Genomic DNA, 26,418 nt, shown 5'->3' with positions numbered 1-26,418 from the left:
CATACAGGTACTCTGCCCCTGGACCCATTATCTCTCTGGCAGCCAAGCAGCCACCCAATCTTTCACTCACTCCCATTTTCCAGGAAGGATGTCAAAGAGATACTCTGCAAGCACTCTTCAGCAAGAGCCAAAACTCTGGAGAGTTTTGAACACTATTCTAGCCTCAAATGCAAAGAACAGCAGGCTACTGTGGAGAAACCTGGCTTCACAACCTTCATGCCAGACAGAGCCAGTACATTAATGGGAAAATAATTTACAGTTATCAAATAACTGCTTTCCAGCATTGTTTTTCTTGTGGAGAGCAGCCCACCTGAGTGTTTTGTTTTCTCTTCAGAGTACAAAAGAACAAAGGAACTTCCTTCTCCTTAATAAAAAACTCCATTAGCTTCCACACAGGTGTGAAAACTAGAAACCTGGGGAACTAACAAATTCCCATAGACCCAGTGACTAATTCCAAGCTGAAATGAATCAAACTTCAACAACATTGTCAAGTGCTCAATGGCTAAGGTAGAAGTAATTAAGACTTTTTAGATCTCTTTCTGTTTATAATTTCTCTATTTTTCCATTTGGTCAATCTTCAAAATACCTATGAAGCAATGGAAAAGAGAGGTCAATGTATTATTTTAGCCAGAATCTGGTGACAAAGCACAGAAAATTGGTCTTCTTCACCCAGACTGTCAGTCCAGTTGGTAAATTCCAAGAACAATGGGGAAAACCCTCAAATGTTAATCTGGTTTGACAGACTTACTCATGTTTAGGTCACTTTAAGCTTTTCAGTACTGTGACAAGTCTCAGTGTAAAACCCAAAGCCCCTTTCCTTGAAAATGACACCACTAAAGGGATTTTGTGCAGGCATTCAGGAAAGTGCAGTGAAATGTCTTGAGACAGAGGGATTTTGGTTGCAGTAGTGTTAGGGGAGGTTCTTGCAAGGAGTAGGGTAGACTGGGATCTCCACCCCTTGCTGCACCTTATAAAGGCACTGACATCAAAGGAAGGAGCCAGGGAGGAGTTGAAGAGCAAACTCCTTTCCTCTGGAGCACTGGGTGAGAATGCTGCAGGGCTGTTAAACTAGTAGGCAAGGAATTGTTTCATGGGAAGAGAACTTATCTCTTTCTTCTGTCTCCCAGTGAGAAAAATGTGGCTGGAGTTTCTTTTGGCTATTCTTCTCTGGCATGTGACAGCTGCAAAGGAACCTGAGCCGTAAGAACTACCCTATTCCTACTGTTAGTGCTTGTGAAAAGGCTTTAAAGACAGTGCTAACCAGTGTTATCCATTTTTCTCTAAAAATTAAATACTGTCAGGGCTCATCTTTTATATCTGGAGAGCTAAAGTGGAATGGGGATGGCAAGTGAAGTCTTCTCATTTAATATGATCAGACTTTCCACCTGTTGCACAACTTCCATGGAACCTGGTGTGTGTCCAGAAAAGGCAATAGCAGTAGTGGCAGCAGGGTGCTTTGCTAAAACCAGGAGGGCCCAGGGCTCAGGTAAAGGGCAAAAGGGCAAGAGCTGGGGGCAATACCGAGCTGGGGGCAGTACCAGGACTGGGCTGGTTCAGAGCTGCAGGGCAGAGTGAGGAGCACTGGCAATGTGTCCTATTTAATCTAAAGTAATTGGTGGGTACTGAATAATAACGGTGTTATGTGTTTATGCTGTTGAGGCTGTTTCTCCTTTTCATGTGGAAGTGATCCCTTTGATGTTTGGGTTTCACAGGCAGTATGTCCTGATGGTGCCTGCTGTCCTCCAAAATGACTCTCCAGGTCAAGCTTGCCTGCAGCTCCTTAACCTGAATGAGACAGTATCTGTCAGAGTAATCCTAGAATACAGCTCTGCTAATACCACTATTTTTAAGAAAACCATGACAGCAAGCAGTGGTCTGCAATGCTTCAAGTTCAAGGTAAGTTAATTTTAATTTATGTCCCCATTGGAAATGTAAACAGGGACAGGAAAATTAAAGTAGAGAACACAGGAAAGGAACAAACAGGGAAAGAAATAAGACCTGTTAATGGAAAAAGGAAGCATAGGAGAGTAACACAGTAACAGACAAGGAGGCATTTTTTGTAGACATAAGTAATAAGAAAATCCCAAGTAAGGTGATGAAGTTGGTTGAAGTGAGATTGTGTCTCCTTGTAGAAGCCCAGGCCAGAGGTATTGCTGTTCAACAGATTCTGGAGCAAATTACTTCCATAGTAACAACCTCCCTGTGTTTTCCTGTTTGTTACAGATTCCTCCTGCCCAGTCTGCACCTGTGGCTTTCATTTCCTTCTCTGCCAAGGGCTCCAGGGTCAGCCTAGAGGAGCGGCAGGCAGTGCTGATCTGGAGCACGGACAGCATCGTCGTGGTGCAGACAGACAAACCCATCTACAAACCAGGACAGACTGGTGAGGGTGCACCTCATCTGCAACCTGGGCCTTAGCAGGAAACTCCTTCAGAATTTCTCTCTCTGGTGTTTCTCAGGCTGAGCTACATTCCAGAAAAATTCTTCAGAGTTTCTGTTAAAACTATTGCAGTTATTTACTGTGGAGCTTAAGGAATCATCTTCAGGATCTTGGAGACTGTCATCTCATGATCTCCATAATTTTCTTCATCCCTTCATCCCAGGTGGCAGAAGCTGTCACTGCTGCTGTTTCATTACTGATGGCAGGCCAGGATAGTGGGGAGAGGTGATTAGATCAGAGCTGGCATAGAACAGTGCTTCCCTCTGTGGTGCTGATCAGCATCAAAGTGGTCTGAACAACAAGAGAGAAATTTGTTACTTTAAAACTAATTATAATTAGTTAAAGATAAAATCATGCTATTTACCATCTGGCCTCTGATGTGTTTGGATTTAGACTTTCATGTTGTATTTCTGCACTTATGCTATCCCCTTATCCATGCTTCTCACCTGGCTATCAATCAGAACTCCATTTTTCTAGATCCATTCCTCAATTCATTTCTAGGCTTTAAGGTTTCTAGCACACACTATAGGAAAAAACTGAAGAAGACTTCTTCCCAGAGATTAGTCACATAATGCAGCCAATAGATTAGATTAGTTTTACTTTAATTAGGATGATCTCTATCTACATAGATACATAGTATGAAGAAAAGCTTTCCAGTTGGAATTTGGTGCCACCAGAGTGTCCAGTATGGTTTTTTTATTGGTCAAGTGGCTTGGTTTTGAGCTGGGGCAAGCATCAGACACAATCACATTATGAAAAGGTAACGCAGTTCTTATTTCTTCAATCATCCCTTTCTGTGAGGTTAAACTTTTATGAAACTAACTGTTCATTACTAACATTAAAGGAATTTTTTGTGAATGAGCACAAGAACTTGACACTAGGGTAAAGACCCTTAATCAAAGTCTATGAAGGGTTCTTCCACCTTTGGATGCATTTTATTATGTGCATCCTGTGCAAGCAGGACTGTTGGAAGATCCTGTGAAACTAGGAGTACTAATGAGTGCAAAATACCATGCTCAGCCAAACAATGATCAATGCTAACACCTTGTTCCTTGCCTTTCCAGTGAGGTTTCGTGTTGTTGCCCTGGATTTCAATTTTAAACCTGTGCAGGAGAAGGTGAGTGACCAGTAAGATTCCCCTGTGTTTAAAATTGCTGGGAGACATCTTCTTCTCAAATTTTACATAAAGGATTGCTGTGGATAAAGTGAGATGTTGCAGAGACTAAATGCCAAAGAATTAACCTGATTGCCTGAGCACATGCTGTAATCCACCCTTTCATTAGGGTCACAGGGAAGAAGGCAAGTGTGTAGCAGCTTGAATTCCTGGCTCCACACCTACAGTTACCTCTGGGAAAGAGCTCAAAACCCCCTCCACTTTGTTGCCACAGACATTATCTTAGCTCTGACCAGAAAGCTCATGGTTCAGCTTCCTGCTCTTACAGTTCAGCAAATGTTGCTTGCAGGCATCAGTAAATCATCCACCTGGCACTTTGCCTATTTTAGAAATGCAGGAAATGAAGGAGAAAGTGGCTGCCATAATTATTTATCTCCTCAGAGGTGTTCTTTCCACTGCCAGCAGTCTCTCCATGCTCACAGTGCATAAGCAAATTAATGGAAGGGTCCTCACTGGCCTCTTCTCCTGAACTAGCAATGCAGGGGACAGCACAGTATTAGCAAAAGAGATGGTGCTAATGAGAAACCCAAATCATGGTTTGTGTGCACTTGTATAACTCTGCTCACTCGTATGCTCTGAGATTGTACTAAAACCAGCACGTCCCACCATTCTCATTTCATCCTCTCCTTTCTGCAAGCTCCTTGTTGAACTAAAATTGCTGTTAAACTGATTAAAACAAGAGGTGAGGACCTCTGATTAATGGTATTATCCTGAATATTGATTATAGGCTTATCCCAGTACTGCGGAAAAATAATTTGTGTTTGATCAGTCACCTAATACCTTCTTCCTGTTTTCCTTCTTTCAGTACCCCTTGATTGCAATTCAGGTAAGAAATTTTTGTCTTTGTACTACATTATTCCAGGCAGATGTACTTAAGTTTGAATGTGTCCATATACAGACAAATCTTACTACTGAGTACCAGCAGAAATTAACAGAAACTCCACACAAAACCAGGATGCTTTTTGAGCTTGTCATGGAAAGCACACCTATAATCCTTCCAGCAGTCAAAATTTGTAGTGTTCTTATGTCTGCCCTCCCCTTCCCCCACTTTGCTCAGATTATTTTGGGGTGTATTTTTTTGTAGCTCTAGTGCTGCTAAATACCATGAACAAATACAGTGAATGTGAATGCAACTAGAAACTGTGTCAGTACTTCCATGGCATTTTCTGGTGATTTTTAAAATAATTGCAGTTCATGTCTAGACAGCATACTTACAAGTTTCCATGTTACACTGTGAAACCAGGGGACTTTATTTTCTTTGCAGTGAGAACATACATCTTTTGAGCCTCCACGTGTTTTCCTTCCAGTCATTGCTGTAAAGAGTCAAGGAAATGGTGTGAATGAGTTTTCTTTAGTCTAGCTAGCATAACATATGCTGAGAGGAAAATGCCACCCCACTGAATGCAGAAGAAAGGTTTTCTTCCTTCTTCTGGCAGCTGAAAAAAACAGCTGAGGTTGCTAAAGGCCAAGATTTGTGTGGGATAAACTTGGCTGAAGGGAAAGCACAAAGAAGAATTTCTTTCTCTCCCCTCTTGACACAAATCTAGAGCAACATATACTAAAGAGCAGGAAAGAGCAGTATTGTGTAACTTTCCCTGATGATTGAGACTAATAAGTAGGCTGGCAGAGAATGCCTAAATTGGGAATAATAGATGAGAATCTAACAACATTAATAATAACTTGAATAATCAGAGTACAAAGGCACAATTTAACTCAATGCATGTGCATTAAGCAGCTTCTCCAGCGAGTTAAAGCAACCTGCTCTGTTTTCTTCTTTGTTGCTGGTTTTGTGTGACAGATTTCCAAGACAAAAAAATGTGAGTCTGTATTCCTTTTTGCTCCAGGATCCAAGGGGAAACAGGATCTTGCAGTGGCAAAATGTGAAGTCGGAGACGAACATTATTCAGCTAGAATTCCCACTCACTGAGGAGCCTATCCTGGGGAACTACAAAATTATTGTAGTAAAGAAGTCAGGAAATAAAACAAATCACTCATTCCTTGTGGAGGAATATGGTAAATGCCACCCTTTTTTTTTTTTGTTTTTATTCTGGGTAGGAAACACTATTAGAGATGAGCCCATCAAGAAATATTTTTTACTGCTAAAATTTCCAACAGCTTCCTGGAAAATGCAGCTTCAATTAGTTGTCATTAAGAACTGGGGAAATTAAAAAAAAAAAAAAAAAAAAAAAAAAAAAAGAGAACAGTAGGAAAAAAACAACAAGAAAAAATTACATTTTTTCACACACTCAGCCAGGAAAATAATCTGCATAAGAAATCAGCAAGTTGATTGCAAATTTCAGTGGGACAAACTAAATTTTTCCCAGCTATGTCCAACTTTCTTCACCAAGCTCCACAAGGCATCTGGAAACCACAGGATTCACTTCAGAAGTCCTGTCTTCTCTTCAAAGTGTTGCAGAAGTACTTTAGTAAGCCTTTGCAGATCAGGCCAGTTCTTAATCTTAATCTTAATATTGCCACCCCAGTTCTGAGATCCCATTCCCTCTATGACCAACAATAAGATATCTCCTCATTTTGGCTTTCATCTTAGGAGGGTCTGAAAATTTACAATATGTTGGGGTTTTTTCTTTTTGTTCTTTGTCCTAGTGTTGCCAAAATTTGATGTCACAGTCACTGCACCAGAAAGCCTCACAGTCCTGGATTCAGAGTTCACAGTGAAAGTCTGTGGGATGTAAGTACCACGTGAAGAGTTGTTAGGAAATATGCTGAAGTGGAAAGACACCCCAAGGACTGGGGAAGATCTTAGAGAAGAAGCCAAAATATGCAGGGCCCCAGAAGAGGTTGGTGAGGGTCGACTTGGTCATTGGAGCTTTTATTTATTTGTGTGCTCATCTCATATTATTTTATAAGAATTTGGTTCCACATGGTGATCTACAAGGTGCATAAATCTTTTGAGAGGTTCCCTGGTAAAGTAGGATGTGTCCACTCCCAAAAATCACTTTTGAGGGAGACCTTCATAAAGCTGAGCACCATTAAATTCTAGTGGGGATGTTATTGTTCCAGCTGTCTAACTCCCCCTACCAACTTGGTCCTTTAGAAGGAACTTGCTTACACCAACACAAAGATCTTGTAATTTGGAATCCAGAGTTGAAATAATGATCCCCTAGCAGATATGAGGAGTTTTGCTTTGATTCCAGTGAGCCTGGAACATTAGTTTTAGCTGAAGATTGGAGTCAACAGTCTTAATTTGGTCAGTAGCCATGCCTGTTCATTATGTTTATAAAGGTTTTTATAGTCAAGGTATAGCTTTGTTTCATAGGTTTAGGTGTGAAAAAGAACTAATTTTGATTTCTGAGTTGTATTTTCTATTTTGTTAAAGCAAGAAAAACTATTCCATGCTCTGGCTTCCTGGCTTCCCAGATCACTGCTTGTCCTGGATCTATTCCTGCATACATTACCTTAAGATTATTTTTCTAGCATTAGCTCATAGACCTCATCAGATTATATTTCCTCTTTCCCTAGGTACACCTATGGCCAGCCTATTGAAGGGAAAGTCAAGCTCAGTGTGTGCAGGGATTTTGATTCATATGGGAGGTGCAAGAAAAGCCCAGTTTGTCAATCGTTCACCAAAAATGTATGACACATAATTATTATTCCTCTTCATGCTTGTCCTCTCTTCTGTGTTCTTGTTTCTCTCCCTTTGCCCATCACACTTTGCTTTCTCTCTTTGTTTCTTCTCTTCACCCTGCTTTGCTTGTGTGACTAGCTAGGAGCTCAGCGCACCTCATTTCCCTTCTTGGCTTCCTGCAGGGCTGAAGGATTGACATGTTTCTTCTTCGTGACTCAGTTTCCCATAAACACGTATAAATCATGTTAAAAGCACTGGGAAAAGACTTCACTGACTGAAGAAATGTCCTGTGTGTTGTCATCATCCCTTGCAAGCTATGATTCTTGACAAGAGGCTTTGTTTTCTTCCCTGTCCAGCTGGACACAGATGGTTGCCTCTCCCAGGTCCTCAGCTCCAGCATCTTTGAGTTGCATCGCACTGGTTACATGAGGAACCTGGACGTGAAAGCCACTGTGACAGAGAAAGGAACAGGTAATCCCTTCCAGACAGACAGAAACAGCCAAAGTGGTGTGGTCAAAGGAGAGTAGGAGATAGCCTCTGCTGGCTGAGCACAGGAGTGTCTGCCTGAGGAAGCTCGTTTCTGCAAGCACAGTGACCCTCTCCAGGCAAACTCTGGATGCTCTGTGCAGGACAAAGTGTCTCTTCTCATGGCTCTGGGCATGTCTTTCAGGCCTGCAATTTACAGCTGCTCAGGTTATTTCCATAACTCGGGTGATGGGCACTATACAGTTTGAGAACATGGATCGCCACTACAGGAGAGGAATTCCTTATTTTGGACAGGTAAGCAAGAGCTTGGAGGGCTTGTATTGAAGATGATTGGCAGGCAATAACTAAACAACAGTGATGGCAACATCTAGGAGACTGTTTGGGGGGTGTTCTCCCCAACCTTCTTTTGTTACATGCAGTGCTCTACTGGTAATTCTGAATACTGAAGACTATTAGTTTATTCTGAGCTTGATTCTGCCAGAAATACTTCAAGTGAGAACAATTCATTAATTAGCATTTCTCTGACTTGCATTTTAAGCTTGCTATAAATCACTGCCTCTCCCTTCAGAACTGACCATCACATATCAGCCAGACATGAATAAAAACACTGGTGGATGAGGGGAAAAAAGAAGGAAAGGAATTTAAGAAAATAACATCCGTTTCTGTGTCAGAAAAGTTTTTCATTATTTTGTTTCATGACAATACCCACATAACTCTGCCAGTGGTTTAAAGGGTAGGGATAAATCTCTCTTCTTCAGTTCAGCTTTTGTAAATGAGGAAAGGATAAGGGCAACCAGTAGCACTGAAAGGAGATGACATTGTCTTTCAAGAGTGGGGGTTTTTCCACTCTGTAAAGTTTATATAACATTATTATTTGGTTCCCATTCCCACTGTGTTCTTTTTCTTCAAAAAAATCTAAATGAATGCTCATTTCTAGCAACATAAAATATACTTAATGGGATATGTTATTCTACAGTTTGTTTGTTTAACACATAAACAGCAGAGACACTGTACACAGAATCAGAAAAATGTTCAAAACAAAGATGTGGAGAAAAGGTTTTCAGACACTGAAAACAGCAGCAACAGACTCTCAAAACTAAGGAAGGAAAAAAGGAAAGGAGAAAAGGAATGGGTTTTTTTTAACTGGAAATGTGTAGTCAGAAGGGTCTGATGACAAAAGAGATGAGACATGAAAGTTCTCACTCCACAAAAGGACATTATCAGTGGTGTGGCAGATGCTGAGGAAGCTCCCACTCCAAACCTCATAAGACAGATCAGATAGCTGCCAGAAAGTGAAGAGAGATGTTTCAGTTGTCAAGTATTGCTTTGAAGGAAGATGAAAAAGTAATTCTGCTGTTTGGAGAGCAAAGGAGTACAAAAAATCAGTATCTGCATGCAGAAAGGCAACAATACACTCAACATATTTCACACTCCCTTTTACAGATCAAGCTGGCAGACAAAGACAACTCTCCAATTTCCAATGAGGTTATTCAGCTATTTGTCAATAACAAGAACACTGACAACTTCACCACGGATCATAACGGTGTTGCTGAGTTCAGCATTGACACGTCAGAAATGTTTGATTATGAGATCAGTCTAAAGGTGAGTACAAAACATGGATAAATAGAGACACACAGAGAGATGGCTGCTCTCTAACTGAACCCAAAAAAAACAAGATGGGATGAGGTTTTAATTCTAGTAATAAAAATGTGATTATTTCATCTTTCTTCATGGTCTAGAGCTCTCAAAAACTGCTATAAGAGGGGTGATGAAAACATATGAGTTGCAAGGCAAAACATATGTTGCAAGGCAAAGGCTGCTCTCTCCTTACCAGTTTGGCTTTAGATGCCGTCCTTATCTATATGTATTACATGAACTAATCACTCAGAACGTGATAATGAATTCCCTAGTGATATATGTTTGTTTTCCTTTTCTTCCCCACTGCCTCTTCTGTTCAGGCAGTTTACAAAACCAGTGACCACTGCCACTATGAGGGCTGGATAGAGCCTTACTACCCAGAAGCATCTCACTCCATCCAGCGCTTCTACTCTTGGACCAGCAGCTTTGTGAGGATTGAGCCCTTGTGGAAAGACCTGAAATGTGGGCAGAAGAGGATGATCACCGTGCACTATGTCTTAAACACAGAGGGATACAAGAGAATCAACACCACTAACTTCTACTATGTGGTGAGCGTGAGGTTGTGGGGTGGTTTGCTGAAAGAGCTTTATGGGACAATCCATCCACAGGAATTACAGCAGTGAATGCTCTTCATAGTGTTCTCTGTCCCCTTTTTCCCTTCCTTTTGCTTCTGCTTTGTGACCAGCAACAAGGTCCCCAGCAGCAGCACTGGGAGCATTCAGCATGCCCTAAGGTTTATGTTTAAGCATTTGAGATCATCTCACTGTAGATTGTCCTGTCCATGCACAATGAACCTGATTGCTGCTTTCCCTCTCCAACTTCTGCCAACCCATACATGTCTTGATCTTCTCTGCACAGGGCATGGCAAAAGGCAAGATTGTCCTTACAGGGGAAATTAAAGTTAATATCCAAGCTGGTAAGTTAAGTTATCAATTCATGGTTTTTGCATTAAAATAAGCAAACAACTAAATACTCAGATGGTTGAATAGAGCAGCTACAGGGAGGGCTGTATCTCTCTTCACCCATGCATGTGTGCATGATAGTAGCACTACCACTAAGATCACTATAAAGTCAGGTTTAGTCCAGCAATTATTTAATTCAATATTAGTGAAATAGTGTTCTCTAAAGATCTTCCCAAAGGATGACGTAGGGAATGCTTTAGATCCTCTCTGAATATGGCCACATGTTCAAATCTACAATAAATCTGAGACCACCTGCATTATACCGAGGCCCAACAGCTCCTGGAAATTGTTCAGTTTATCACCTAAGTCCAGATCACTCCACTGACTGGCACAGTTACATACCTGTTGAGTTTGGCTACTACTACAGTCAATCTTTGACATTCCTTCCTTATTGGTGCATTTCTTCTAACAGGCCAAAATTGCACTTTCACCATTCCACTTGTGGTCAGTGAGAAAATGGCTCCAGCCCTCAGGTTGCTGGTGTACACCTTACACCCTGACAAGGAGCTGGTGGCAGACAGTGCTCAGCTGCCAGTGGAGAAGTGTTTCAGAAACAAGGTGAGAGGCACCAAGATACAGCAAGCCTTACCTGCTGTCAGACAAATGCAAATTCTTTGTGTGTTCATCCACAAGATATTTCCAGTTTTGTTCCTTGTTTCCTCCCACTTCTCTCTCCATTACTCCTTTCATATTTCTTTTTTCTCTTTGGCCTTATATCTTTCCTCTACCACTACCTCCTGACGTTATTGTCAAAAGATACGTTTTCTTTTAACATTCAAAACTTTTCAGGAGAGCCACATAAATCCCAAATTATTCTTGCTTCTCTTATACTCTACCAGTATTCCATTCACTTTTAAGACTTTTTGTTCTTCAACATAGTGAACACATTTTAGACTTATCCCACTTCATCCCTCAATCTAATTTTTTTACACTTTTTTGGAAATGAAAATTGGAAAATGCAGTTTAGGTTTACCGGAACTAAATATACATAGAAAAAAAAGCCAAAATAACGGTCTGCTGTTTAAGTATTTCTTGCTCTTTTTTTTTCTTTTTTTTAAATTTGTTTTAAATGGTACATTTTCATTTATCAATATAAACTCAGATCTCACCAGTAAGATTTTTCTAATCTTTAGCTCCTAAAAGCTAAAATGCATGGAACTATAGAACAAGACAATCCAAGTGATATTAAACAGAATGTTTCTAGTTAACCATCTCTAGCTACCCTCCTATTTCTTTCCTCTTATCTAAAACAAATACGAAATAGATTTTTTTTCAAATAGATTCAAAATCTGTTTTATAGAATTGCTAACATGGGCCATGGACCTAGGAAAAATATGATTTGCTCACTGTAGGGATTATTGCATGTAGTCAAGCCATGATAAGGTTTGATTTGATTCAACAATCACAGCAAAGGAACCACACTTGGTTTTAAATCACTTGAGGTAGGCTTCATTTAAGCTATCACAGGAATCTAAGTGTGCTTATTGCCTAAGTCCCTGTTATAACACAGGCCTGGCCAACAGCTGCAGTGGAGACCAGACATCCTCCTCCAGGTAGATCTTCTTTATCAGAAATATCAGAAAATTGCTTTATCAGAAAATCCTTCCACTCTCCTTCTCACTCTCCTCTCACACACAGTCAGAGCAGCCCCAGCAGCATGGGTCAGCATGGGTTAGCATCTGTGTGATGAATTTCAGGTCCACTTGGAATTCTCTGAAAAGCAGATGCACCCAGCTTCCAATGTCAGTTTGGTCATTGAGGCTGCTGCCCACTCCTTGTGTGCTGTGAGGGCAGTGGATCAGAGCATGCTGCTCCTGAAGCCAGAGGCAGAGCTGTCCATGGACATGGTAAGATTCCAAATGCCTTGTCTCCCTCCACTGCTTCCTCCTCCACTACAGTGTCTCTCTACTTGAGACCATCAGGCTGAGTTGGGGTTCTGCAGCTTCTGGCATGTGCTGGATATAAGCCATCTTTCATAGGCAATAACAGATTTTGTTTCCCGTGGATTGTAATTCCCCTTTCCTGTGGGATTCAGTTTAACCTGTGACTGGGCTCTGGCAGCACAACCCTCCAACATATCCACTACTCCCAGTTTTGTGCCATCAGCTCACTTGCTGAGACTAGACCCTTGCTGCAACTCCCAGATCATCAAGGGAGATGCTGAGCAAGATTAGAGCCAGTACTGGAGCACCCTGTGGCACATCACTGGAGAGTGGCCTCCAGCTGGGCCTTGTGCCACTGATCTGCCCTCTAATCCCAGCCATCCAGCCACTCCTCAGTCCAGGAAACAGAGCATGGTTTCCAACAGGCTGCCATCTCAGTTTTGGCAATTTGCAGGATTTGACTGTAAGTAAGGCTGATGTTTGCATAAACATAGTTCCTGTTTCCTTACCCCTCACAGGTGTACAGCCTGCACCCCCTACAAGACTTCCAAGGCTATGTCTTCCATGGGTTCAATCTAGAAGAAGACTCCCAAGAGCCCTGTGTCTCATCTGACCACATCTTTCACAAAGGCTTGTATTACACACCTGTAATGTCTGGATTAGGCCCAGATGTGTATCAATTCCTCAGGGTAAATGTCCTGCACATTGCTTAAATATGCTGAAGTGAGTTTATGTAGTGTTAGATTCTGCAAACAATTCTATTAGTAAAACTCACACATGACAAACTCTCCTCTTAGACCTCTATTCTTCATTGATTCTGGTGCCTACTGTGATTTTCCAGCACACAAAGTCTCATTACATGTATCTGGGCACTTTTGTAGTGGAAACACAGGAATGGGAAAGAGGGAAGAATGGAACAAACCTCAGCTACAATGTGGTTACAGCTAACTCTAAAATGTGTTTTTTGCAGGATATGGGAATTAAATTTTTTACCAACTCAAAGGTTCGACAGCCAGTTGTGTGCACGGGTGAGACTGTAAGGCGTCAGCCATATGCAGTGAATGCAGGACACGTGCCTTCTGCACACCATGTCAAGTCATCAGGTAATACAGAGCACAGGAAAGAGATTTTACCTTTTCCTTAAAGGAAGAGGTATTCTTGTTATATGGACATGGGCAGTACCCATTAACTACTTTGGTTTTGATATGAAGTATTGGCCTGGCATAGAAGGAGATCACTTCAGCTAATGCCCAAAAGAGTTTTTCAGGTCTGCACTTCAGGTTCATGGCCAGTTTCATGCTGGGAATTGTGGACAATTGGAGTGTCACACAAAACTAATGCTGTTGACACTGATCCCCTTCTGAGCAGAGCTAGATGGAAAAGACTGTTCACAGTGTGAACAGTAATCAGAGTTAAGAGCCAAGTGACCTGAGTTCCTAGCCCTAGGTCCCATGTTCATAACAGAGCAAAACACTTCAAACAATGTTTTCTTTCTCCTTTGACACCAGGTTACACCTGAGAGATATATAAGCAACATTTAATAGTACCTGTGTGTCATTATGTATAGTCTCAGTTAGAAGGAAATGGTAAAACACTTATTGTCCTTTGTACTGGCCCATGTGCATTCAAACCTGTCCTCTCTGGGCATCTCCAGTATATGAACCAGGTTTTACTAAATTCTCATTATCTCTTACCAGCTGAAGCTGTTAGGGAGGAACAAGAGAGGACATTCCTCCTTGAGACTATTCGAGAATTCTTTCCTGAAGCTTGGATTTGGGATATAGTTCCAATTAAGTGAGTACTGCTTCTTTCATATCTTTGCCTTGCTTTAGGAATTACTAAACATGTTCTCTGATGTCCTGCAAGGTAGCAATCCCTTGCCAACTCTTCTTCCTTTTTGGCCCTAGACCTATTTTTTCAATCATCAGCTGCCCATCCTTTTCATGATCAAACTACCAAAGATGTCCCTAAAGACACCTGTTCCCATAATGTGTGTACCATGAGTCCTATCCCCTTCCTCAGAAGAAGATGGAAATATGGATTTGCAAAATAAGAACTCTGAGTTGTCTTTCCAAACTCAAGGATATGATGGGCAAAAGAACTTTCAAATGGATTTTTCTCAAATTTTAGTGATAAATTCCAGGGATTGTATGTGGGATTTCTGGAGATAGAATAAGGGTAGTTCTTGTTTTCAAAACTTGTTGCCCCTAGTGAGAAGCAAGTTATCTGAAATTTACCCTTTCTAAAACTCACCCTTTCTCCATTCCCATCAGCTCTACTGGAAATGCCAGCATCTCATACACCATCCCTGACACCATCACCAAATGGAAAGCCAGTGCTTTCTGTGTGGAAGAGTTGGCTGGGTTTGGCATGTCTGTGCCTGCCACCCTGACAGCCTTGCAGCCTTTCTTTGTTGACTTGACCTTGCCATACTCTATCATACGAGGAGAAGATTTCCTGCTTAGAGCCACTGTCTTCAACTACCTAGACCAGTGCATTAAGGTGTGTACTCCTGCCCACATTCTCAGACCTTAGCCCCTCTCCAAAGAGGCTGCAGCAAAATGACTGGTGCAGGTTGTTGGGTCTGCTCCTGGCTGAGTACTGCTCATTCTAGCTGACAACAGGTTATCCTGACAGGATTTGTCCTCTGAAACCAGTACAGAGCAAAGGGAGATCTTGGGAACTGTGACTAGGGCAGGTCTGTGAAGCCACTGTCTCAAGATCCATAGAAAAAAGGAAACAAAAGCTTTGCAGAGTATCATTCATCACCCACAGTTATCAAGCCATCAATGGTTTCACTGGGACCTTTTCTTTAAGATTCAAGTGTGCATAGGATTCTTAACATGCTCTGTTCACCCTGAGACCATTGAAAGGAGCAAGTGGGAAAACTATTCAGGTTACATCTGATGGATGATTAATCAAACATCATCTTCCAAGGCCTTAAATCTGCCCTACACTTAACTCTAGATGTAAGCAGATAGTGTCCCACCCCCTCTAACAATAAAGCACCATTTGCAATATGGCACAAAACCTCCATCCCATTACACCACTCCTTCTGTTCTCAGATTAATGTTTCACTGTCGAATTCCCTTGATTATCAAGCCAAACTCATCTCCCCAGAGGATGATGGATGTGTATGTGCCAAGCAAAGAAAGACCTATGTCTGGAATATTTTTCCCAAAGAAATTGGTGAGTGCTTTGAATCTACTTGGTTTTCTGTTCCAATATTGATATTAATTTATTAATACTAATAAATTAGTATTGATAATAATTACAATTGATACTAATTTATTTACTAATTATATTTTAACCTGAAAAAACTTAATCATTTTCCAACCTGGAGAGCTTGGTCTACCACTGTTCTTTCCAGTTGTCTGGGTTAAAGAGATGCTTCACAGCTTCAATATGTTTATCATTGCCAGTTTTAGAGATCAGTTGTCTTCCCACACATCTCACCTACAGTGACTGACCATTCATTATGTTGAACTACTTCATCTTATTCATCAGATCTAATTTCATACTTTGTCAATCATCCTTCACGGTAGAGGTCCATTTTTTTTCCTTTTTTGCTGCTATTTAAGGTAATGTAGTGTTCAGCATTACTGCAGAGACCAAGGATGATGAAGCTTGTGGAGACAAAGCTCCCAGGAACATCAGTAGTAACTACAGGGACACCCAGATCAGAACACTGCTGGTTGAGGTACTGCTGGCAGCTCTTACTGTACTCTATTTCATGAGGAAACTAAAACACAGCAGAAGTACCAAAAGCAAGTAAAAGTTTTTCAGGTCCCCTAAAGAACTCCTGATATGGCTCCACATTCATTTGGCTGGGAGAGAGTCTGGCTGTTCAATCTAGGACCAAGTCCACTCCCATCTAATGTCCCCTACCATGAGGATCAGTGGGTGTGGACAAATGCATGTCTCCCTTGTGCAGAGGAGAAACTGGAAATAAGGGATTCCATCTGATGTGACCTCCCTTTTAGGAGCAGCCACATCATACATGAACATGTAAACTGTGGCTTCAATCCACCTGTTTTATGATGTAGGAGGTTGGGGAAGGGGTTGGCCTTTTTGTCACTGAATTTCTTCTGCATGCTTTTGTCTCATCCACTGAGTCTCTTCTTTCCATCTTCATGCAGCCTGAAGGAATCAGAAGGGAAAAGACTCAAAACTCCTTAATTTGTACGGGAGGTAAGTGTCTTATATGCTGCTGTCCTGAGAAGAATTGAAAGGAAGGTTGGAGTCTGCACTCTTTCCTGCAGTGTTTGCTGATGCTTTCCCTTCCCTTTTTTCCAGAGCTGCCCATATGACAGCTAGTGTAATAGTTGAGTTCCCTGCTACCAAATTCCTGTGTGGTCTGGTGCACATCACTGAGGCAGCACCTGTGCCTTGCTCAGATGTGCTCAGATGCTGCAGGAAGGCTGCTGTGAAGCTCTCAAAGGGAAACAACCTTTCTGTGCAAATTATGTCCTGTGTTTCATTCATCCATGTTAACTGCTGTCCTCTATTCCATGGACACCTGTAGCTTACAGCTTTCCACCTCTGGTGGGAATGGGAGAGAGAATGTAATGTTCCTTTGCACATCATCTCAGTGCTGGCAGCAATCAGCTCCTAAGGTTTCCTGACTGGCCTAAAAGAGGCAAAAAGTCTGTTCTGACCCTCACCAACCAGCTCTACCAATTGTGTCACTGAAGGAATCCCCAAGGGTCACAGATACTACACCTTGTGAGCACCAACTTTACCCTGATTTACTGCTTTCCTTGAGCAATGACAGTGACTACACCACTTGATCTGTTTTTCACAATTTTGATTTTGCTGTGCCCCCTTCTCTCTTCTTCTTGGTGAATGCTGTGAGTTTCACCTTATTGCTGTCTCTTGTGTGCAGTTTGTACCAGGAGCATTTTAGCATTTCATTATAATTAGTATTCTTATACAAATGGCAAATATTTTTCTTCACAGATGATGCAGTTATTCAAGATATAGCTGTAGAGCTACCTACAAATGTTTTGGAAGGATCAGCCAGAGCCTCCTTTTCTGTTGTTGGTAAATATATAATTAATAAAACCTTTAAAAAATAAAATATAGACAATGCAATGTGAAAGCTCTTTCAGGATTCAAATGTGAGTTTCCACTCCTAGTGTGGGAAACTTTTGAGAAAAGAGACTGATTCTCATCTTGTCCAGCAATGCTCTGCATCAGCAAGATGAAAGTTAAATATCAGTTGCATCACTCTTCACTATTCTGTTTAAATTTAGTGCATTTGAAAGTCTTTCTCTGAAACAGCAGCACTGTTCTGACTTATGACCTCAGCCAGATTCATGCCAGTATGGCATTTTTCTGCACACTCACCTACAAATCAGAGATGCCAGTGGAGTCTATTTGGTCTTTTCAGGATGTGGATTTGGTTACATGACTCATTAGCCATCAAATCCTTGCTTTGCAATATTGGTGATTTTTAGAAGCTAATTCCAGAAATCTCTTGCTGGATCTGTGCCACCTTTCCTAGAAATAACAATTAAGGGGTGGTCTGTGATACATCTGCATTATTAATGTCACTTTGCAGCATTAACTGTTAATTTTGCAATAAATGTTTGCAATAAATAGCTCTGGATATTCCATTCCATCCTCTGGAAACAGAAATTTCCTGTAAGTTCCTTTCATTTCCAACAAGAAATATCTGCTTGAAGTGACACAAAAATAAGGAGTGTTTCTGGTAAGGGAAATTTAGACTAAGTAAGGAGGGGCAGGAAAGGGATTCTTTGTTGGCTGCAAAGCAGAACAGAACTCAGCACTGAGAACTTCAGGTTTGTTCAGAAGGCTCCCAAACCCTGCTAGGCTTTTATGACTCTGCCAGTGGAATGGAAATTACTGATAATTCCAGGGGCCATGAGCTGTGCTAATCCTCCCCCCTTGTCTCCTCCTCAGGTGACATCATGGGCACTGCCATGCAGAACCTGCATCAGCTCCTCCAGATGCCCTTTGGCTGTGGGGAGCAGAACATGGTCCTGTTTGCCCCCAACATCTACGTCCTGGACTATCTGAACAGGACAGGGCAGCTGAGTGAAGAGGTCAAGTCCAAGGCCATTGGATACTTAGTGAGGGGTGAGAGCTTTGTGGTTCTTTACAATGTGTGAATGCTGGAATTCCTGTCGAGAGCCAGTGAGCAGCAGCAGCGTGGCCACCCTGGCAGGTGGCATCACAGCTGTAGCACAGCCCAGACACCCAAGGATTTCTCCTGAACAAGACATTTTTTACTTTCCTTTGTCTTCTTATCTTATGCCTTTTTCCTGATATTCAACTGCCATGCTTCCTTTGAGGTTTTGTCTTTCAGCCCCCTTCTCTTTTCCCACTCAGGCACAGTGTGTATCCTGATCCTGCATGTTTAGTTGGAGCACAGAGCTGATAGAGTTCTGCCTATTCTCTCAGAGTTTCTGCAAAACAAGATGTTCCAAATTTCCATTTACAGGATCCCTCAGGGCTCCCCTCCTGCTTGGTAGATACACACTGCCTTTCCATTATTTCCCACTGTGGTTTCAGACAAATATGTTAGTAAACAAAATAGGGTTTTGCTTTTACATCCAAGAACACTTCCTTTTCCATGTTCTCGCAGGTTACCAGAAGCAGCTGTCATACAAACGTCCTGATGGGTCCTACAGCATCTTTGGCACCAGAGATAAAGAAGGGAACACCTGGTGAGTGACTGGGAGCAGAATTGGCTCAGAGATGAATTTGCATTCAATTATGATGATGCTGGTAAGAGGCAGCTTTGCTGGCTGAAACACATGTACAGAGCTGTCTAGCACTGGGTCTTGGAAAGTGCTATGGGAAATGTCTCTCCACCCTCTGCCAGGCCAGATGCATGAAAAGAAGTTGACTCCTAAAGACCCAGCTGATTTTCTGATTGATCTCCTGTTGTCTCCTATGACACCCATTGCACTGTGGTGCCTGTGGGGCAGGATCAGCCCGGGTGTGCTGGACACCTTTCCCGTGTCCCATGCAGCTCTTACTCCTCTAACTCTTCTCTCTCTCAGAAGCACCCAAAGAGAAAGCAAGCCACCAACATGTAACTCTCCAACAGCATGAATGAGAGGGCTGATTTCTCCTGTTTCTTCTCACAGCTCCATCTTTCCCTTGCAGGCTCACTGCCTTTGTGTACAGGTCATTTGCACAAGCTGGCCGCTTCATCTATATTGATGGCCGTGTCCAGTCTCAAACCCTGATGTGGCTCTCAAGCAAACAGAAGCTAGATGGCTGCTTCAGGAGCATTGGGACACTCTTCAACAATGCCCTGAAGGTAGCAGAGAATTACTACTTGCTCAAATTTATACTTTTTCATTAAGAATATGTTCTCCTATTGCTGCCAAAAATTATGTTTCGCTCCAAATGACTGTCTTCTTCCAAGGGCTAATTCTTCACAGCTTATAATGACTGTTTTCAGCTCAGTCAGCATTTGTACACCTACTTTACATTTATGTGCACCTGAGATAGGGTTACAGGATTGTAATATTGAAGGAATGATGTTTTTTGGGTTTAATAGCAAAGGGCTTCTCTGGATTTGTGAGCCATTCAAGAGCTATGTGAATGATCTCCTTCCTTTGGGCTGCCTCCAGAACTGTCCACACCCTCTCAGCTGGGATGTGGCAATTCATATTTAAAGGCTCTCATCCATGGCATTTACAGATTATTCCTCTCTCCATGCTGTTTCCAGGGAGGAGTAGATGATGAGCTGTCACTTTCTGCCTACATCACCATTGCCATGCTGGAAGCTGGGCACCCCAGTTTGGTAAGGAGATTTACCTGATATTCAGATGGAACTGGATCCCAGTTGTTGCCTTGGGTCCAGCATCTGCTAAATTGTCTAGGTAGTAAAGAGAGAGAAAGAGAGGGAGAGAGCTCCCAGAGTAGGTGACCATGCTCTGTATCTGCACTGGTTGCTGTGACAGAGAAAATCCCTATCCCTAAAACTCTTAAACCACCAGTCTTCAAGCAGAAACTGTATAAACCTCAGTGGGACTGGATCTTCTGTTTGCAAGACACAATACCTTTAATGACACCCTTTAGTTTCCAATAAAAGGACTTGATAGGTAGAAACCCACACATGACAGGTAATAACCTACAGCACTATGGCTTAGTCTCAAAGATAGCCCAGTAAAGAAGGTAAGTTGTGACAGGTAAATCTATAACATCTACAAATGGAACTAAAGATATGTTGGGAAAACAAATGTCCATCAGAGCAAAAGCTGATGTGTCCTTTTCAAAAAGCTGGCAGTACACAGGCAGATACAAAGATGTTGGACTTCAATACATGAGTTAGCCTCCACTTTTTCATATCTCTTCTGGGGGCACAGAGTCAAACTGAACATTTTGTGTGTGTGTAAACCCAGTACAACATCACAGAATTAAAGTTGCACCAAAGTTCAGTAAGGATAGAAACCGCTAAGTTAAATTTGTTTAAGACAATAAACTCTTGATACAGAAATGCTGAGCAAATAATGGAGATAAGCAGAAAGAATTATCTGTGACATATACAGACCAATGTCATCAAGACATTGATGAACACCACTGAAAGCTATTTGATTTGTTGGATCCCTCCTTGAAGAATCTGCATCCTTTCTCCTGAAGTCATTATACAAGCTGAAGTCCCACTCACAGTGCTGTGATAGTGACAGGATGAGGAACAAATTTAAAGAAAATAAATTTTTCAGCAGGTGAAGACTACTATCCTGAATTAGACCTATATGATTTTTTGTTTTTAAGTACCCTGTAATCCGAAATGCCTTTTTTTGTCTGGAGTCTGCATCTGAGAAGAATATCAGTGAAGTTTACACTCAGGCACTCATGGCCTATGCTTTCTGCTTAGCTGGCAAGGCAGAAAAATGTGAATTATTCCTTGAGGAGCTACAGAAATCAGCAAAGGAAGAAGCTGGTGAGTTTCAGTCATTTGGGGATTTTGGGAAGTGGGAATATGGAACAGATCTTACTGATGGTTTAACCTTGACAATACTGAAGTGTGGGCACATAAACCAAACCGTGCAAACAATCTGTGGAGTTAATCTGCAGTGCATTCACTGATCTGCAGAAGGTCCTTTTCAGGAAAAGGCCTGGATGCAGTGAGACTCCAAGGCAGGACAGAGCAGGGACACCTATTGGCTCCTCTCTCTGTTCATCCAGATGGCTCACAGCACTGGGAGCAGGAGGAGAGGTCTCCATCAGACGAATCTCCCTCCTTCCTGGACCATGCCCCTTCAGCTGAAGTGGAGATCACCAGTTACGTGCTGCTGGCATTGCTCTGCAAACCCAGCCAGGACAAAGAGGATCTCACAAAGGCCTCAGGGATTGTGCAGTGGATCATCAGGCAGCAGAACCCCTATGGAGGCTTCTCTTCTACCCAGGTGCCAAACTACCTTCCACTCCACAGCTAGTCCTAGAAATCCACTGTTTCAGGCTTCCAGCAGGGCTCTGACTACCTAGTCCTGTTTCTCTACTTGCTGTCTCTGAGAGAAAACAAACATTAGGAAACCAAAATACCTTTTTTCTCCCCTCTCTTCTTAACTATAGAAAGGTTAAAACCATACAAGGGTTATGTGACTAGCAATAAATACAGATATTTGTGTCAGGGATGAACCTAGAAAACACCAAGTCCCATTTGTTAGATGACTCATGTTCTGTGTAGGTCTTCAGAAAACACAGGCTTCACCACTGTGGAAAGCTCTAGAAGTGCACTCTGCTGCTCAGATTTTCTGAGACCCTTGTAGAGATTCTTCTACCCTAAACCATACATGAGAGCATGAAATGACTCCTTTTGTATTGGAACCCTGGAATTATACACAAATTCAGAAAGAAACAACTGCAATTTGTATTGCAGCAGTGACTCTGGTCTCCTCTGCTGTGTAGCCAATTGTCTTTACTATTTTCTTTCTCTTCAGGACACAGTCATTGCCCTTCAAGCACTCGCTGCTTATGGTGAGGCCACCTACAACTCTGCCTCACAAAACAGAGTCCAGATCACTTCCAAAAAGCCTTTTGAGAAGGTATTTATTATCAACAATGAGAACAGGCTCCTGCTGCAACAGACTCCCCTTCCAGAGGTCCCTGGGAAATACAGCCTGGCAATGAATGGCAGTGGATGTGTATTTATGCAAGTAAATGTCTGCTTTCTTCTTCATTGTGTCTCACGTTTTGCATACAAGATAGGCATTGTTTTGATGATTTTCTAGCTGACTTATCATTATTTTTCCTTATTGCTTGATTTCTCTAAACCATTTAAACACTCTTTTCCCCATCCCACACTCTGACTCCTGGGGAGTTCTGGCATGGAAAAAGAGTCCATTCTGGTTTCTTTCTGGGATGTGACTCTGGGTACAAGCACATCACTGTTAAAGAGTAGAAGTCTTATGTGCTTATCATTGAAGTAAGCAAGAATCTTCCACATAAAACCAAGTGCAGCATTGCCAGAAAACTTCACTAAGTTTGAAACTTGTCATTTTGGAATGCAAAGAAAATCTCTGGCATTCTTGAACAAAAGGGTTTTTTCCTCTTCCAGACAGCACTGAGATACAACATTCACCTTCCAGAGGGGTCCTTTGGATTTCTGCTTTCAGTACAGACTTCAAATGCTTCCTGCCCACAGAACAGACCAGCAAAATTCAATATTGTCCTCATATTCAGGTAATGTGCCACCAGCAAACCAGCTGCACTGATGACAAGGCATGCAGAAAACATTGCTGTGTGTTCTCACTTCAGCTTATGAAGCCAAGAGCCACAAGCTGATCCATATGCTGATGCCATCAGCCTGTAAGACAGTATCCCAGGAGATTGCTGACAGGGCTCTCTGGTGTTTCAGTTACACAGGGAACCGCAGCAGCTCCAACATGCTCATTATTGATGTGAAGATGCTCTCGGGCTTTGCTCCTGTTAAGTCCTCCCTGGATAAGGTAAACTTGTTGCCTGGCTGCACTGTTCATTACTGGGTGGAGGGAATGCACCCCAGGGAGCTTCAAATCCACAGACCGTCCTATATTTAAAACTAGGAGGGGTTTCAGCTCAAGCTTGAGCAGCTGGCAGCTGCAGCTGGGAGCTGGCACTGCACAGGTAGGAAAAGCGTGGGAAACCTCTCAGACTATTTCTGGAACAGATCACACCAGAGTCAGGCAGAACTCCCCAGTGAATTGCAGTGCCTTGTGCATTTAGAAAGAGCTCATGCCCACAACTAAGTCAAGGGATAGGTTTCTGTCCATCCTTTCAATCTCTTCAGCAACATTTACACTCTAAAAGCCGACTGCCAGCCCTTGAAACTTGACTAGGAGAAGAATGAACACTACAGACATGCAATAGTAGGGTCTGAGGCAGCACTTATTTTGTAATGTTTTGCACATATATTTATCTCCTTTTTCTTGTTTCAAAGCTCATTGACAGTCATACAGTGATGCAAGTAGAAAACAAGAAAAATCACGTCCTCCTTTATCTGCAAAATGTAAGTTCTGGTCACTGTCTATTTGATTTTCATAAAGGATGGAAACAGTATGAAATAGGTGTAAGCACAATATGGATATACCCTATATGGTGCATTTATCATGTTCTCTTCCTCAACAGTTTTATACTGTAATCACTAAGCTGCTTTCTTCCCAAACTGCATGTAACTTCCCAACCTTCCACACAGCTTCAAACTGACACCTGTCCTACCAGCAACTAAAGAACCAAAAAAAGTTAATTAAAAAAAAAAAAAAAAAAAAGCAAGCATGTTGAAATTAACCAGAATTCTTTCTCCTTTGAGTAAAAAGCAGATAAACTCCAGAAAAGAGGTTCCCTTGTGTGTATGTCTCTTTGGTAGACTTCTTATCAACCTTGGTCTTTCCAACAAGACAGGAAACACTGCTTTCATTTTCCTCTGGAAAGATTTTATTTGCTTCTCTTACACTAGATAATTGCAAAATTTTGCTTGTAATCTGATCTTCGAATCAGAATTTACTTAGTTAACATTTTGCTCAGGGCACTGTAGAACTAACAGAAGCCAATATTCCAGTGATGCACACTGTAAACTGATTCCCAGTTTCTTGGTGGCACATAATGCCCATGTCTGAAATGGGAGGGACTGGAATACCAGACTTTACTGTCCTGGCCATTGGGACATCCTGGAAAATTTAACTCGGTCCCTTTGGACAACTTTCCCACCTCTGGCAGTAGGATATGTAATAATTACGAATCAGGTGAAACAAGCAGGACAGAAAATCTATTAACTTTTCAGTTCAGTTTCACTTAGACTCTCCAAACATGTTTAGAAATGGCTGTCCCATGTCTATAGTTGTGGCATCAGTGGGGTCTGGAATATGCACGGGTGGCCAGTTACCACCCTTGTGTGCCCTAGATGATGTTGTACAAATAAAAAGTTTGATGTGGTCTCTGACCTTCCATTCCAGATCTCACAGAAGAAGAGGAAAGAAATCTCTTTCTCAGTTGAGCAGGATTTTGCAGTGACCCACCCCAAGCCAGCAGCTGTGCAGATCTATGACTACTATGAAACAGGTATGTCATTGATTTTAGCCAGTGTGAAGTCTGGGGGAGGGACAGGGACAGCAGAAGCACTGTGTGCTTTAAGAGAGACCCAGAACCAGCCCTGCTGCACCAGCACCCCTCTGAACTCCACCAGCACCTGAATCTGGGGACAGGGATGAGACTCATTTCACTTTAATGACTTTGGTCTCATGCCCAAGGTGATCAGCAGGCATGACTAGAAAGTTGTGAAAATACATGTACCAGAATAAAGCACATTTCAAGGATCTGCAGCTCAAAAATGCACAGGTTATATCCACCTCCGGGGAAAGGCGCAAGAAATATTCTCCAGGGTAACAAGAATATTTCTATCCTTTTTCTCCAGAAGAGTATGCTGTTGCTCAATATTCATCACCTTGCAAAGAGGTTGTTGCAGAAACGGACTAAGGATTCAAAAAAGGTAAGTGAAAGTCAGAAAATAACCAAACAGGCAGATAAGAAAGTGAAGTATAAAGCAGCAAAAGCAGAGTGAGTAGAACAGTAACCATTCTCAAAGAAATGAAGTCTCCATGAGTCTTCTCAGAGAGCAGGCAGAGACAGTGGCCAGATCCTGTCCCTTGACACCAGTGGAATCCATGTGGGGGTCACGTCACTGTTCATGGGAAGAGCTTAGCTTCTAGGATGAAAGGCAAAGAGCAGAATAATGGAAAGACTGGGAAATACCTTCAAAGTTTCCTCAAAACCACAGATACATAAAGAACCATTTACCTATGGCCATCCTTGAAAGTCTTCCCTCTGTAGCCTATGCTTCCCAGGTCCAAGCCAGGTTTTCCACATGGGCTAACAGAATCTTTTTCTGGGGCAGTAAATACATTATCTGAGGAGAGCACAGGGTGACATGAATCATGGAGAGAGTGTCCTAACTGGTCAGAGTATGATGCTGTGTGGCTGTAGAGGAGGCCAGGTCTGCACCCTGCTCATCACAGCCCTTCTGCTGGCTGTGATCTCATGAGCAGCTTCTGAGGAGTCCAGGCACAGCGTGCTGCAAGACCTTGGTCCAGCTTTTTTCTGTTTCACACAGAAAGAACTGACTACCCTATATCTTAAAAAAACCCCTGTGTTTTGTAACCTGCAGCTAATGGTTTGCTCTCACTGGGGTCTTTTTTTTTTTTTTTTTTTTTTTTTTTTCTGTCCTGCAGGAGCACCATAAATGTTGAACAGGTGGTCAAGCACCCTATTTTCTTCTGTCATGAAGTCCTGGAAAGCACCTTAGGAACCAGAGTGGGAATCTGTGACATTGATTGAGCTGGTGTCTGATTCTCTGTTTCCTTTCACAGCACATCTCTCCAGTTCTGTAGCATAATCAATAAACTCCCTTTTACATGGGGCATTGGCTTTTGTTGTGTCACAGAAGAGGCACTTTGATCACAGTCCACGTGCCATGGCTGCTGGCTGGAGGAGGATGGGGAGAGCAGCCCCTGTGGCACAGGAATAGGGGTTTAGGGGTGCACATCACTCTGCATCTGCTCAGCAGGGACAGGGTGAGGAAAGGGACACTTGCCTGGGCCCCAGTAAATTTTTCTGTAACATGCACTAAACAATTTGAGTTTTAGAAGCTGACCATGCATAGGATATGATTGATACTGTTGTTATAAAAAGCCACTTTCTTAAGTGATGAGGATGAGGAATTTGTGATAGCTTTGGGTACGATTCTGATCTCCATGCAGAAATCCAAAATTAAAACATCACTGGCAGTAGGAGGA

The 26,418-nt window shown here is 42.2% G+C and overlaps 1 protein-coding gene across 1 annotated transcript; it reads left to right on the top strand.

Annotated features, from left to right (window-relative positions):
* Positions 1–498: 498 nt before the first annotated feature.
* Positions 499–25,743, top strand: LOC306806933 (ovostatin-like; the record flags this gene model as incomplete). Its single annotated transcript, XM_079316092.1, has 36 exons — positions 499–507; positions 1,076–1,200; positions 1,713–1,896; positions 2,224–2,380; positions 3,502–3,554; positions 4,417–4,437; positions 5,456–5,624; positions 6,216–6,300; positions 7,092–7,203; positions 7,554–7,668; positions 7,868–7,977; positions 9,127–9,285; positions 9,642–9,869; positions 10,180–10,237; positions 10,696–10,841; positions 11,981–12,130; positions 12,685–12,855; positions 13,137–13,269; positions 13,864–13,960; positions 14,440–14,668; positions 15,232–15,355; positions 15,748–15,866; positions 16,306–16,357; positions 17,126–17,209; positions 18,092–18,268; positions 18,777–18,858; positions 19,304–19,460; positions 19,875–19,949; positions 20,924–21,092; positions 21,338–21,558; positions 22,093–22,308; positions 22,710–22,834; positions 23,010–23,100; positions 23,571–23,639; positions 24,583–24,688; positions 25,041–25,743. 36 exons carry the CDS (start codon positions 499–501, stop codon positions 25,100–25,102), a joined length of 4,440 nt encoding a protein of 1,479 aa, XP_079172218.1. The 3' UTR covers positions 25,103–25,743.
* Positions 25,744–26,418: the final 675 nt, after the last annotated feature.

The sequence above is a fragment of the Erithacus rubecula genome, assembly GCF_903797595.1.
Source record: "Erithacus rubecula genome assembly, chromosome: 1".
Taxonomy (NCBI): Eukaryota; Metazoa; Chordata; class Aves; order Passeriformes; family Muscicapidae; genus Erithacus; species Erithacus rubecula.
The sequence above is the reverse complement of the archived record's forward strand: the minus strand, read 5'-3'. Positions and strand labels throughout refer to the sequence as shown.